At 39.2% G+C, this 16,228-nt stretch overlaps 1 protein-coding gene across 3 annotated transcripts in view; it reads left to right on the top strand.

The window, feature by feature from the left end:
- The window catches only part of Zc3h13 (zinc finger CCCH-type containing 13), a 65,918-nt gene that overhangs the window by 1,990 nt on the left and 47,700 nt on the right, over positions 1 to 16,228 (top strand). For 2 of the 3 annotated variants that reach the window (XM_036198748.1, XM_036198750.1), the window contains exons 2-4: positions 5,651 to 5,776; positions 6,271 to 6,380; positions 8,195 to 8,306. In XM_036198748.1, coding sequence (XP_036054641.1) covers positions 5,660 to 5,776; positions 6,271 to 6,380; positions 8,195 to 8,306 — 339 coding nt within the window. In that variant the 5' untranslated portion in view covers positions 5,651 to 5,659. The remainder of the gene's footprint in view (positions 1 to 5,650; positions 5,777 to 6,270; positions 6,381 to 8,194; positions 8,307 to 16,228) is intronic. The other variant, XM_036198749.1, reaches the window with a different exon arrangement.

Raw genomic sequence — 16,228 nt, forward strand, 5'->3', positions numbered from 1 at the left:
GATATTTAACTTTGCAAAATTTGAATCCAAAATATACCTAGTCTCAAACATTTAGGATAAGGGTTCTCAATTAGCATATGTTTTACTGACAGAATTTTAACAGACCTTGGAAGTAATTATTCAAAAAGAGCCACCTCTGTGATGCTCCTTTCTCAGCCATGTTTATGATGTGGAACTCAGAGTACATTGTTCCCTGAAGAAGGGGAGCAGTTCTCATCTTTGAGATACATTTTCTGTCTTAATAGGCTCATCGTTAGTGCCCCAGAATTTGATTGATTTTTTTTTTTAATTGAAAGGAGTTGATGAAAGCTCCAGATATTTATTAAATTCCAAAGGAGAATAGATAAAGGAAAATAACTGCGTGGTTGTTTGGCTTATTTGAGGAAGACATGATGAAACAGGTGATGACAGCTTAAACAAAAGAATAATTTGAATACCAAATGAAGGAACATCTTCAGACAAGAGTCAGTTTACTAATAGGTTATTGGTTTACAGTCTCTGTGATTGGAAAGACATTGGCGTCTACAATTCTGGTTCTTGTTCTAATATTTCTCCCCCACTTTGAAGCATTCATATCTATCCCATTAATGGTTTTTGTCCTTTAATCAAATCTACACTCTACTCTTTTGTGGTATTCATCTTTCTTTGAACCCATCATTTAGAATCGAAATTTTTGAGCTTTCACATCAGTTGATTACATGGTTTTGAGTTACATGGTTTAATATATGAAAAAGAAATGTTTTTCTGGTGTATTTATTTTCCAACAAATGAGCTTTTAAGTTATATTATTTTCTGTTCAAACAGAAAGTGTTTATTCATGCAGAGTCATAACTGTGTGGCTACTAATGTTGAGGACAGTGTTGCATTGTGGACCGCTAGTATGAGTTCTTAGGTGGACAGTGTATTAACTGTATTACTGTAATGAAATCCCTGAGACAGGATACTTAGGAAGAAAGCTAATTTCGACTTCTGGCTTTAGAGATTTATGCCCAGGGTTGCATCCATTGCTTTGGGCCTCTTGGGTGGGTGGCACAAGCCAGGAAGTGGAATTAGAAGGAGAGATGAACAGACAGGTTCTACAGCTCCCTTTGAAAGCATCCCTTTGCCTCAAGATGCAAGGATTTCCCATTATCCCTTACCTCTTTAAAGATCCACAGGACCTCCTGTTACCACCACCCTGAGGACCAAGCTTTTACTGATAGTCTTTGCGGGGGTGGTGGAGACTCATCCAAACCTTAGCAAGTGATCAGAGGTGTTCATTTCAGAACCATTGTGGTAACAGATGCCTGCAATACCAGAACCCAAGAAGCTGAAGTAGAAAAAGTCATCCAGATGGATAGCTATAATCTAGACCCATTACCAAAATACAGTGTAATTGTAGGACAGAATCTGGCACTCTAGGATTCTGAGGCAAAAGGAGAATACATCTTTTTTTGAGACAGGGTTTCTCTGTAGCGTTGGAGCCTGTCCTGGACTAGCTCTGTAGACCAGGCTGGCCTCGAACTCACAGAGATCCACCTGCCTCTGCCTCCCGAGTGCTGGGATTACAGGCGTGCACCACCACCGCCTGGCAAGAATACATCTTTTACTTCATTGTATTTCCTCTTTCATTTGGAAGGCTAAGTAGTAGCTGGGAATAAAAATTCATGGGAAATTCCCTTACAGGTGAATCTTTCTTTTTTTAAAGAGATTAGTTTATTTTATTTATATGACTGTTTTGTCCAGATGTATCTATGTATGTGCATTGCCTGTGTGCCTGGTGCCTTAGGAGGTCAGAAGAGGGTGTTGGATCCCTTGGAACTGGAGTTAATGGATGGTTGTGAGCTACCATGTGTGTGCTGGGAATTGAACCATGGTCCTCTGCAAGAGCAACAAGTTCTTTTAACTGATGAGCCCCTACAGGTGACTCTTGATCATTCTTCATGCTCTTTGTAAAAGCAATTGGTTCTGTTTGTATGGGGAACAGCTTTTTACTGATAAGAGTACAAGACTGGGATGTGGCTTATAAGTTGGGGTCTGTAATTCTTACTTCATTTGATGTAAAATTCCAATGGGATCTAGGCATGTAGGATTGGAGAGGAGCCGTGAAGCCGTGCATTCTAGCCGTAGGTCAGGGAAGAGAGCAGTGATGAACTAAGTGGAGGAGGTGACAGCATGTAGAGAAGTAGTAGAGCAAAGGAATACCATGATCCTTTAGAAGACCAAGAAAGAGATGGCAGATGACCAGTACTTCAGATACAGTAATAAACAGTGTCTTGTCAGGGTTCTCTAGAGAAGTGAGCCTCAAGCTTCCTCATGCTGAGACCCTTTAATACAGTCCTCATGTTGTGGTGACCCCCAACCATGAAATTATTTTGTTGCTACTTCTTAACTGTAAATTTGTATGAATCATAATGTAAATATTTGATATGTGACCTCTGTGGGAGTTGCGACCCACAACTTGTGAACCACTGCTCTAGACAAACAATGGATATATGTGAATGAATATTTATTATAGATATTTATGTATTATATATACATGTGATATATGTGTATCATGTATATGTATATATATATATGATTTATTAGAGTGGTTCATAGGCTGTGTCCACCTCGTCCAACAATGACTATCTCCCAACAGAAAGTCCAAGAATCCAGTGGTTATTCAGACCATAAGGCTGGATGTCTCAGCTGGTCTTCAGTATATATCAGAATTCCAAAGTAGGTTCTGTTACCAGAGAAGTAAGAGCAAGCAGGCAAAGAGCAAACACTTTCTTCTTGTCCTTTATATAGCTGTCACCAGAAGATGTGGTCCAGATTTAAGGTGGCTCTTCCCACCTCAAAACATCTGGATTTAAGATGGGTCTTCCAACTTTATATCATTCAATCAAGAAAATTCCTTCCCAGGTGGACACAGCCGCTTGGGTTTTAGCTGATTTCAGCTGTTGTCAAGTTGACAACAAGAACAGCATCACAAATATCTTGGTGGGATGTGTTAGTTTCTGGTAGGAAGTGGTGGTGGAAGTAGTCACATTGAGTGTAGGAATGCTGGAGGCAGAGCTGACTATTTTCATTGATAGTGGTGGTGGTAAAGTTCCAAAGTGAGTTTTCTGTAGGTAGTATTATAGGATGAGACCACCTACTTATGAGGAAAAAGATTTGCATTCTTTAGGTTCTGAATAACAAGTTCATCAGGGAACTTATAATCTGTTCGGTTTTATTAAATGGTTGAGGATCATGATGGGTACTCATATATTAATTGATAATAATATAATGGAACTTTAAGATACATTTTTAACTTCAAACTTTTCTGCCTACCCCCACCTCCATCCCCCACCCCCAATTTTTTGAGATAGGGTTTCTCTGTGTATCCCTGGCTGTCCTAGAACTCACTCTGTAGACCAGGCTGGCCTTGAATCCACCAACCTCTGTCTGCCAAGTTCCAGGGTTAAAGGTATGAGCCACCATGCCTGGCTAGCATACATTTACTTCTTATTACCTTCTGCATAGATAGAAGTTGTATATTTCTAGGTGTTTTTTCAGCTAATCAAAGCTCTTGTTTTCTAGGTCTTTTAAATCTACACCACTTCTCTAAGTTTTCTGTCCTTTTTTGTTCCTTTCCAAAATCAACTGGATGTCTGATAGGGCTTCGCAGTATCTTCCCCTAAACATTTATGTTTGGGCTGAGAATGAATTCAAGAAAAATTAAAGATACACATTATGTTGATGCTAATATATATTTGGCTCTTTTTTTTTTTTCTTGGAGAATGGCTGATAAAACTGATTTTGCTCACCTATATGGCATTCTACACTGTAAAGCATCGTATTACTTCAGAGTTATTTTCCAACTTGTGTTAAAAAAAAAGGTTACATTTTATGTTAAAGAGTTTATAATCTAAACTTCCAATTAAATCCACTTTGATGTATCATTTTATGGTTTCCTCTTGATTTGTCATCCTTTCTCACTTGTCAAACTTTGTTCTCAGTTTTTGAATCTTTATCAGAATATGACTTGAGTGACCTAGTTAAATGGAATACTTTTATAATTACTATTGAGTTTTTGGCTTTGATTTTCTATTCCAGGACATTTTTCCTTTTTGTTGTTTTCAAAACAAGATTTTGCTATTTATTATCAGCTGACCTTGAACTCACTATTTAGAGTCCAGGCTGGTCTTGAACTCACAGCAATGCTCTTGCCTTCGTCTTCTGAGTTCTAGGATTACAGGCATGCCCTACCTACCATACTCTCAGCTGGTGCTGATGTGATTTCATGTCCAGGAATATATCTTTGTTTTGAAACCATGTTAAAGATTACCTGTGATCTCTATAAAGACTAGTTCTGTTGCTAGGGATGTAGCTCAGTTAGTAGAAAATGTAGGGAAGCCCTGTGTTCAGATCCAGCGCTGCATGGTGGTCCATTCTTGAAATTGCAGAACTGGAGATGGAGACAGGAGTAGAGGAATTAAAGACTGTCCTCTGCTGAATGTTGAAGTTGAGGCCAAACTGGGCTACAGGAAATCTTGTCTCAAGTGTACACACACACACACACACACACACACACACACACACACACACGACTACTGTGTATACCAAGTAGAACTTAACTTTTTTTTTTAAGCTGCCATGGCTCTTTCTGATAATCTGGCAATTAGATTTCTGCTCATGCTCAGGTGATGTAAAATGTACAGTTCAGCTTGTCTTGTTTTTGCTTACGAGATGGTTTCTTCCTTCAGGAGATCAGTATGAGTTATTACTTGGTCTGGACTTTGTTTCCTAATGTGTGCTGTCATCTGAATTTTTACTTTCAATTGAATAACTGGATTAGTTTTCTGATTATAGTCTTAGTTTTTAATGCTTTGTTTAGCTTTTTATATACTTTTGCAATTTTTCTTTCTTATTGCTAATAATGACCCATTCCTTACTTTTAGCACCTTTGACTTTCATGGCAGTGTGTGGTGGGTTATAGAAATACCTTGGAGAGTTTTGTTTTTAGTATTACTGAAAAATTAACATTCTTCATCAAATTGCCTTTCCATGACCTTTGCAGCAAAGAATACTTAAACAGCACCCACTTTTCTTCCATACTGTTGTTTGTTTGACTTTTGATTTTCTTCCAGATGTGGTCATTCTGTGAACTGGAGATCCTCCTGCCTCAGCTTCCCGAGGCCGGGGATTACTGACGTGCGGCACCAGCCACACCCAGATATTCCCATACTCATCTGAAGCAGTACTTTTGTAGCCGCTGAAACAGTATAAAGAGCTGTTTCCACTTTCAGTTAAGATTTCACCTGGGTTTATGTCCCATGTTCTTTGACTTACATATCTTTTAGTTAACCGATTGTTAGGCTAGCAATCTTCCCCTAAAGGACAGAGCTACCAAATGTTACAGTGGCTTTTATAAGTAACTCACAAATTAATAACTGTAGTTGAATGTCCAGTACAGAGGAGGTCCAGGTCCAGCCCACGGAGTTGCTAGACTTAGAAGGCATGGTATAGCAGGCAACATGTTTACTGGCATCCTCTTCTGTTACCCTCTGTCCATGCCCTGGCCTCAAGAAAACACTTTTGATTTTAGAATGTTACCCATATCTTTGTCTGGTTGTAAGTTTTAGGCTCAGGTGTATAAAATTGAAAGATTTTACAGTTTTAACTCTCTCTCTTTTGGTTAAAGTAGTTCAAAATGTCAAAAATTAGGAGGAAGGTCACAGTGGAAAACACCAAGACCATATCTGAGAGTACATCCAGAAGACCTAGTGTGTTTGAGAGGCTTGGACCCAGTACTGGCAGCACAGCAGAGGTGAGTTGTCATTACTGTGAACACAGGGAGCTCACTAGAGGTGACTAGGAGTGTGACTCAGTGGCAGAGCCCTCACTTAGCCTGTACGAAGGGGCCCCATCCTCAATCCTGTGCACTGGGGGAGACATTTAAAATACTATTATTGAAGTACTAATTGCTATTATAAAGGAAAATGGGTTATTTTGTCGTGAGGTTGGTTTAGCAAATTTTACTCTAGGAAAGAAATGAAAGAGGGGTTATGGTTTGCAAATTTCTCATTGTTTTATAAGGTTTTTGTTTGTTCTATATATACAATGTATTTTAATCGTATCCATTCCCCATTCCAGTAACACCCCCAACCCCAAACACATACCCTCTTGTGGTTTATCATTCCTTTATGGTATTATTATTGGAGTAGCATGTGCTTAGCTGGCATTTGGGTTGCTCTGACTTGATTTTGCTTTAGTAGCATCTTTTCTTCAGACATTCACGTAGTAATATCTGCTGCCTCCTAGACACAGTGCCGGAACTGGCTGAAGACTGGCAGCTGTCTCTATGGAAACACGTGTAGGTTCGTCCATGGCCCTTCACCTCGTGGGAAAGGTTACAGCAGCAATTACAGAAGGTAAACTGAGAACGGAAGCATTTGCTATAGTATTAAAAACCAACTTTAGCAATTTAGTGTAAAAATCTGAAATTGAACCATATATTTGGTCAGATTTCCCGTCTTGGGGTAGTCTTAACAGTCATAGAGTAGCCAGATCTTTTGGTTGTTACTTTTAAGATTAATAAAATGTTAGCTTTAAAATGTACATGTTTATATGTTTTGATAATAGATCCTTTTTCAGTGTGTTTATTCAAATCAGTGCACACCTGTAAGGAGACTAAGTCTGGGGACAAACAACCCTTAAAACACCCACTACCTCATACTGCCCTAAATCTGTATTAAATCTCCACTTAAGCAGAACTCAGAGGTGTGAGAATTTACTTTTAATAAAATTAGACTAGTCATTCTTAACAGAGTAAAATTTAAATAAGATTTAGTTGTAATTTTTCAAAGGCTTTTTAAATTTGTATCTTTTTTTTTCCTTTTGGTTTTTCAAGACAGGGTTTCTCTGTGTAGTGCCTGTCCTGGATCTCATACTGTAAACCAGGCTGGCCTTGAACTCACAGAGATCCCCAGGTGCTGGGATTAAAGACACCACCACTGCCCAGCTTGAATTTGTGTCTTCTACAAGCTTTGTTGTAAAATCTGCTTGCCAAACCTCTTAGGACACTGTGTTGATATAAATGTCTTTCGGAGCTGGAGCAATATATAGGTCAGTGGTTAAGAGCCTTGACTGCTCTTCTAGAAGACCTGAGTTTAGTTTCCATCACGCACATGGTGGCAAACAGCTGTCTGTAGCTCCAGTCCCAGGGGATCCAATATCCTTTTCTAAACTCAGACACCAGGTATGCACATGGTGCACAGACGTACATGCAGACAAAACACCCACACACATAAAGCAAACAAATAAATAATTTTAAGTGTGTTTATATATAGATAAACATTTTCTTTGCAGAACATCATTTTGCCTTTGATAGAAACTTGACTAAACTGAATTCGCATAACAAAAGTCTTTTTAGTATTCCTTTTGTCCCCTTATGATTTTTTGTATTTTTTAAATGTAACAGATACAGTGTTTCTTACAGAAATCATTTAATCGGTAGATAGAATTTACGTAGTCCTGAGATGTGTATGCTGATTGCTTTGCCTACAACATTAGTAGGAAAACTGAAAGTTAGTCATTGGAGATTTTTTTTTTTTTTTGAGAGAGAGAGAGAGAGAGAGAGAGAGAGAGGAAATGAATGAATGTCTGTGTGCGTGTGCGCTCACCACACTTGAATGTGAATGATAGAGGACAGCATTTGGGAATCTGTTCTCTCCCTCAGGCCTGATAACAGTCACTTTTACCCACTGAGCCATCTTGATGGCTGTTGGCTTTCATTTTTAAGATGCAGGAAATATTCTCTTAGTTGATAGTATGTCCAACTACATACATATATGGATGGGAATGCTATTCCCTCTGGAATAATTTTGCTTCTTTATAACTTCACCTTTCTATTATTGCTCTTCATCTACAATATGACTGCTATATTTGTGTGGTGAACAGGAAGTAACTCAAGCTGCTATTTGTATATTCATTTTCTTCAGTTCATTGTTTCTCATATTATCAGTACTTACCACCCCATGGAAGTTAACATGCATTTTGATTGGCATTGGGAGAAAACTTGTTAATATTGCTCATATTTTTATATAGTACTATTTAAGCTGAAACATTTTTCAGAAGTTTAGCCACCAAACAGACAGGAAATTGCATCAGTATTTATGAGGTTATTTATTATATTATTCTTATAAAATGTCATATAAAAACAGAATTTTGTTGTTTTGTGTCAAAGGTCACCAGAAAGACCTACAGGTGACCTCAGAGAAAGAATGAAGAACAAGCGTCAGGATGTGGACACCGAATCCCAGAAACGGAACACAGAGGAGTCATCCTCACCTGTTAGGGTAGGCTAATTTACGATTCACCTAAATTTCAGTAGTCATTTAGTCCATGATTTCCATTTTAAATATGAAGTGGTGTGCTAAATACATGGTAAAACTATGACTACACATTACAATGTCCTGTGTGAATAAATATGTTTGTTTTGTTACTTTTATCAAGATAGGTTTCTCTGTGTAGCACTGGCTATCCTGGAACTTGCTCTGTAGACTAGGCTGGCCTCAGAATAAATGTAATTTAAGGGGCAGGGAAAATGTCTGTTCTTCTGTGTATTTAAAATGAAAGGGATTGACTAGCAGAGCTCAGGCTGCACTTAGAAGGTTTTGTACTTTCCAGAACTCAGGAGTGCCTAAATGCAGTGTACAGTTTTGAGTTCAAGGAGCTGCCATAGTTCTCAAGGACTTTTACAGCTGTGTGGCTAGCCCTGAGGTCACTTTTCATCCCTCTGCAAAGAAACTCCACATTTTCTAGCAATCACCCCACTTGTCCCATTGACCATGAGCCCTAGCAGTCAAGAAATCACTTCTTGTGTTATAAATTGTTCCCCCTCTGTGCTTATATAATGAGTCATCTCTTGTGACTAGTTTCCTTTACCTAGTTTTTAACATTTATGGAGAATTATAAGATGAATTACTCTCGTCTGTTTTTTCAAAGAATTTCATATTTTGTTCATTCACTTCCCATGGATGACTATTTGGGCTCCCCCCCCCCCCATATTGTGAATGAGAACATTCTTGTACAAGTTTTTGGTTAGCATATGAGTTCATTTGTCAAGTGGTTTAACCCTGGGGAACAGAAGTAGTGAACCCACGATCTCTTAGTGACTTCCCTGCTGCTGTGACAGAATATTCTGACGGAAACAACCTAGGAAGGGATTCTTCTGGCCCAGTTTGAGGGCAGGTGTGCACGTGGCAGGGCTGTGTGGAAGCAGGAGCACAGGCTGTTTGCATCCACAGCCAACAAGCAGAGAACAGTGAGTGCTGTGCTCAGCCCCCTTTCTTCCGTCATTCAGTTCAGGACCCCCCTCTGTAGGATGGAGTTCCCCACTTCAACCAACCAGCTTAGGAACTCCCTGGCAGAAAGCCCCTGGATGTGTCTCAGGTGATTCTCGATCATGTCACAGTGGGAGTCAGTATTAGCATGCAGTGTGAATGCTGCTTTCTCTTTGGAGGGTCTGCTAAAGCAGTGCTTCTCAACCTTCCCAGTGCTGCGGTCATTTCATACATGCTGTGGTGACCCCAGCCACAAAATTATTTTTGTTGCTACTTCATAACTGTAGTGTTGTGAGTTGTAAATATCTGATCAACACACACATTGAGAACTGCTATGCTTGACTGTCATTTAGAGGTTGCATCATTTTTACTTCTAGACAGTAGGATATGAAAGTTCCGGTTTCCCCATATTTTTTTTCCAGCTCCTAATCTAATTGAGGTTTTAGTTTGTGTCTCCCTGAGAACTAAGGATGCCAAGCATTGCATACATACTCACTGGCTGTTGATGTGTATTTGGAGATACTCTGCCCATTTTTAAAATTGGGCTATCTTTATTGAGTTGTAAGGGTTCTTTATATTTTGAATACAGGTAAAAATATATTCTTTGAAGGTTTCAAGTTTTCCAATTTTTTTTCCTAGTTAGTAATAGTGTGAAATAATTGTATATTTATATATCATAAAATTTCTAAGCTGGGCAGTGGTGGTGCACGCCTTTAATCCCAGCACTTGGGAGGTAGAGCCAAGCGGATCTTTGTGAGTTCTAGGTCAGCCTGGTCTACAGAGTGAGATCCAGGACAGGCACCAAAACTACACAGAGAAACCCTGTCTTGAAAAACTTTAAAAAAAAAAAAAAATTCTAGGATGAATTGTTTTGCTTTACCAGTGTTTAATACAAATGTGGATAATTTCCTTTTAAGTTAAAAATAGCAAAAAATAAAATCACTGTTCTAAAATTTTGTTTTTATTCCTTTAACTATCTTTACTCTGAAATAAGTTAAAATTTAAGAAAATTTATCAGAATTAGCATACAGTTCCTATGTTTGCTTTCATTTTTAAGGTGCCTAAAACAAATTTTCTACCATTCTCTGCATTGTTGTTACTTTTTTTTTTTTTTTTTTTAAATTTTCTAAGTTGGGGCAGTGTCTTACTATGTCATCTGGCCTGCACTTACACCAGGCTCCTCGGCTCAGGTGATCTTCTTGCCTCAGCCTATCCGGGAATTGGTGCTACATAGGCTTTCAGCATCAGACACAGCTGTCATTTTGTGTGTGTGTGTGTGTGTGTGTGTGTGCGCGCGTGCGTGTGCGCGCGCGCGCACATAGCTGTGGACTTGCCCATATGGGCATATATGAAAGGCAGAGATTGAGATTGGGTTTCTTCCTTTGCCATTCTCCACTGTATTTAAAAAACAAACAAACAAACAAACTTTTAAAAATCCTTTAAGACTTTCACACATGTATATAGTATGTTTAAATCCGATCTCCACCAGTTCCTCTCCTGTGTCTACCCCACCTTCCACGTAACCTTTCTTCTCAGCTTCATGTGTTCTTTTTCTAACCCCACCAAGCCCACTTAGTGCTGCATGGCATTTCAGCACCCTATTTTTGAGACAAGGTCTCTCACTGAACCCAGAGCTCACCATTTTAGCTTGACTGGCCATTGAGCCTCTGGGATCCACCTGTCTCTGGTCTCCAGTACTGGTTACAGAGGTATGCCACCATGCCCAGTATTTACATGGGTACTAGAGATCAGAACTCATGTCTTTGTGCTTGCCCACCAAGCACTGTATGAGCCATCTCCCCAGCCCCTTGTCTTCAAATTCTTGATCATGTTCTTTAAAACTCAAAAGGTTTTGGTTTTGTGGAATTCAGCTTACCTGTTTATTTGTTTGTTTAATTTAATGTTGCTTACTCTTTGTCATTTGAGAAACTTTCATTATACAGGATCATAAAGATTTATGACTATTTTATATATTTCACATAGAATATAAATAATACCAAGAGTAAAGTGTCCTAAAATATTAAGGAAGTGAGTTCTGAACCTTCTCCTCTGTGTGTGTGTGTGTGTGTGTGTGTGTGTGCATGTGCATGTGCGTGCGCATATCTGATTACTTAAAACATAAGTCAGCTTTTCTGAGTTTACATGACATGTGTTGACTAGATGAACTGTAAATAGGTAATCTAAGGGACAGGCACAAGGATTTACAGTGTGAATACAGTTACTTCTAGGTGTTATTAGCTAAACTCTGCTGTCAGTTTCCTCATCTATAAATTAGGAACTGGCTCTGTTGGTATGTTATGATGATGGGTAGGATTGGCCATTTTATGCTGACTCTTAATAATATAATAATATAATGGTTTAAATGGCTTTTCTGTTCTCTAAATTGACTTTAGTCTTTTAGCAGAAATTGGATGCGAGCATTAATTTAGGTTAACACATATCTAAATATACATATGTAATATTAATATATATAGTTATAAAGGCTTATATGTTTAGATCACATTAGTAAATAGCAAAGTTGACTATTAAGAAATTTAAAGTCTAGGGCTGGAGAGATGGCTCAGCAGTTAAGAGCACTGGCTGCTCTTCCAGAGGACCTGAGTACAATTCCCAGCACCCCCATGATGCTCACTGCTGCCTATAACTGCAGTTTCAAGGGATTGGATTCCCTCTTCTAGCCTATGAGAGCACCAGGCATGCAAGTGATATACTGACATACATCCAGGCGAAACCCTTACTCACATAAAGTGAGTAAACCTTTAGAGAAAAGCAAGTAAAACTTGATTCTTGCTTTCATCTCTAAGGTATTCAGCAGCATGTGATGCTGATCTTCATGTAATGGCTTCCTATCAGAAGTCAGATTGATTTTAAGGAAGGGCAGCATCATATGGATAACCCAGGCAGAGCTGAGATAAGAATGTGATTTTTCAGGGAGTTAACAGATTTACTCCTTTGTCACTGATGTTTATTCCAGTATGTCTAAGTTATAAGGTTGCTGGATTACCCTTGATTTTGTGGAGAGGCACTTCATAAGTAAACCAGTTGTAATTCCATAGTGTGTGAAAGGGTGTGAGATCCAAGCAAAGTGCTCAGTGGGCAAAATAAACAACTCCCTGCAGAGCCTGAGAACCACAGGGAAGGAGAGGTTTGTGGGTGAGTAGACGAAAGGTGGGGGGTGATGCAGTTAGCGATGGAGAGTTTTAAAGGACTACACCATGCTTGAGGAGCTGAGATGCTGTGTGCTTGGGTCCTGCTGTCACATTGGAATGAAGTTGAGTGCTAAGTAGGTACTGGTCAGTTCACTTAAACAGAAGTGGTTCTGATGTACAGCCTCAGTTGGCAAACCTTGGTGGCCTTGTCTCAATTGAAGTGTGCTGTAAGTATAAAATATGTACTGAGTTTCAGATACTCAGTATGAAAAGTAAATAAATCTCAGTTTCTATTGGATTTCATATTGAAATGATAGATTTTGATGCATTAAGTTAAATGAAATACATTAATATTTTAATTTTACCTGCTTTCTTTTTCTTTCTGATGTGGCAGTGAAGAATGGAAAGGTCGCCAGTGCACTTACTAAAGAGTGTGGCCTGCTTGACCTGAACTGTGAATGTCATGTAGTTAAATCTACAGAACCTTACAAATACACTCATTGAATTGTGTTCTAGTCTCTGACAGAGGCTTGTTAATTTCTTTGCTATGTTTAAATTCTGTAAAATATCACTGAGAGCAGAATTGACCCTGAATATAGTCAATGAGAAAATTTGTTAATGATAAAGGCATAAATGTGTCCTGGGAGCTGTCCCTTAAGAGAAGCTGTGCAGCCACATTTCAGAGTAGGTTAAATGATTCATCATAATGGGAAAGTATCTGTTAGAGTTTAGAGGCCCTCTCTGGGTGTCCCCTTGTTTATGTAGATCCTTTTCTCAGGATAGATGGACAAGAGCAGTGGTTTAGTTTCACTTCTACAAGTTGGCTTTCCCCACTTTAGTTCCTATTGTGATAAAATAGATACAAGAGTTGCCATTTGAGACTTGTTCCGGTTGTTGTGTTTGTGGGGTTTCTTGGTTGCTTTTCTTTCGAGATTGGCTCTGGTACTGCCAATCAGAGTTGACTCCAACTTAGAATCCTCCTGCCTTCTCCTCAACTCCTCAAATGCCATCATGTCCAGATATGATTGATTTAAATGTTGATTAATTCAACTGCTTTAATCTGTTATTTGTATGCCCATTTCTAGTTCCTTCAATGAACAGTTCCCTTTCCATTCTCCAAAATCGCCGGTTGCTTTAATTTTCTGCCCTCAACCTGATTACTTACCTTGAGATAGAGACTCTGCTTTAGCCTTGATTTTACCCTGGGTCACTTCAATCGGGCTATTACTTCAGTTACTTTTTCAGATTTCGCTGTGTAGGTAGAGCTCAAGATGGTTGGCCAACATCTGACATCACTCTGCTAGATCTTTTACTACTCTCAGTTGCCAAGTTCTGCCCTGCTAGGAATCAAAACTGTTTCTAGTAGAGTGCATTGGGTCTGGGAGCGCTTTCTTCGAGAGTGCACTCTTCACTACTAGTTTGTCTAACAGTCCCTTCCTTAACTGTCTTCCTCACCCCACCCCCACCCCGCCATGTGCTTTGTCCCTCTTCTGTCAGTGTCTTACTATTTCTGACTAGCTGGGGTTGGGATGACCCTGGCTCGAGGCGGTGCTTCCATAGCTGCTGCAGTAAGGACGACTCTCGCCGTGGAGAGCTTTAAGGTAGAAGGTTAAACAGTTACTGACCACTCCAGGGGAAGCCTCGACCTCGCTTTAAATCTGTAATACTAAGTACGGTGCCTGTTTCCATATGCCACAATTTGTGGTTGAAAACCAAATGGGGAAGTACAAGTAAGAAGTCTTTAGAAAGAGTGAAACAATGGACTTGCAAAACAGAAAGAGTGGAAAGGCACTAAGCTAACAGGAAGCTGATTGCTATGGGAATAAGTTGATCAAATACGTGTTTACTGAAAGAATCAGACATAGAAGAGGAGGTGAGGAGCGAGAGTGTAAGCAGAGATGTAAGTGTTTCTTGGTGGAAATTTCATAGCAAACAGTACAGAGATAATTATGACATTGTTTTCATCATAGTTTCCTTTCATAAGAAACTCCACATGATTACATAGTATCAAGCATTTGCTGTGCTAGTGAATCTTGTCCAGATTCAGAAAGTCAAGAATGAACATCTTGACTTCTTGATGTATGAACCTTAGCAAAAGGCTGAAAGAATGTGGATTGAAATCATTGAAAGGCCTGTCTGTTCATGTGTCTCAAAGCTGATGCTAGTCATTTGGAAACCTCACTTCTTCATGTGGATCTAGTCATGTGGATAGCTTGGGCTTCCTCTTACCTGAAGGCTGGATATCAAAGATTAATAACTTGTTTTATACACACACGTACACACCCTTACCCCTGTGTAGCAAGGAAGAGCAAGTGTACATGTGGCCTCATTCCTGTTACTATAAAATGGTATCAGAAACCAAAATCTGGGTGGTGTTATGTAGCCAGCAGGCTACAGAAATGCTAACTATTATTATTAGATGTGTTTCTAGTGACCACCTGTCTGTATTGAGCTAAGCCTGAGTTCTTGCTGATGTCTTCAGCTTTAATCTACCACCATGATTGTTACTTCCCTAAGCTGACATGTTCTGTGTCCTTAGCTTGTGGGCCATATTTATATTGGACACACGTCTTTTTTAAAAGCTTACTTTATTGAGGGACAATTTGCAAACAAATTGCACCCATTCTAAATATATAGTCCAATTTTTGACACATGTACATATTATTCTTAACAAGGTGTCACCTTACAGTCAAGATACAAAGTATTTCTGTCAGCTCAAAATTATGTCTCCATTCCCCATCCTAAACCCAGTCTTTATATGTTTAGAGCTATCATTTGATTGGAATCCTTTAGTACATATCTCCCTGTCAGGATTCTTTCAATGTAATTAATTAATTAATACTTTCAAAATTCAGCCACATTATTGTGTTCATACTTTGTTCCTCTTCTTGCTTAGCAGTTTGTGATACAGCAGAATCTGTTCACGTACCAGTTGATGGGCATGAGAGTTTCCAGGTCTCAGTTACTTACATAGAACCATGTCTTTACATGGGCATGTTTTCTTCTACCCAGTTGTAGTGTGGCCGGGCCGTACGCGTAGTGTGGCTTCATAGAAACTGCTGACAGCTTTGCAGAGTAGTTGTTAATTTTCCATGTCCATGTAGTGGTGAGTTTCTGCTGCTGCTCTTGCCACCATTGGCATTGTTGAGCCTTTGCATTTTAGCTATGCGGGCAGGCATGTAGTGCTTTTATTTGTTGAGGGTTAATGGTGTTGTACATCTTTGAATTATTTTGGGGGGGCTATTTGTCCCCCCCCCCTCTCTCTCTCTCTCTCACACACACACACACACACACACACACACACACCACTTATTGGCTCTTTGTTTTTGTATTTTGTGGTGCATTTTCTTCACAGATTATGACACATTTGTAATTCTTAGGTTCTGGATACCTTCCTTTGTGAACTATAGTATTGCAAATGTGTTTTCTCAGAGTGTGGCTGTCTTTATCAGTTATCTTGTGTTGTTTTGACACCTCCCTCCTCAGCAGTCTCTGGTAGTCCCTTTGTTTCCATTAAAGTAATGTGTCCAGCACATTGCAGCATGTACTCCGAGGCTTGCTACTGTTAGTCATGGCCTTTAAGGCCTTTCATTAACCAAGATCAGGAAGTATGTATGTATTTTCTCTTAAAAAACAGACAAGTAAGTTCTAATCATTCAGATTTAGGATTTGACGGCTTTCACAATTGTATTGCTTTCTTGTGCAGAAAATTCTAGTGCCTCTTTACATTGTTAAAGATTTTATATTTAGACGATATTATTACTAGCAAGTTGTTACAGTTTGCAT

Source organism: Onychomys torridus, chromosome 9 (assembly GCF_903995425.1).
Source record: "Onychomys torridus chromosome 9, mOncTor1.1, whole genome shotgun sequence".
Taxonomy (NCBI): Eukaryota; Metazoa; Chordata; class Mammalia; order Rodentia; family Cricetidae; genus Onychomys; species Onychomys torridus.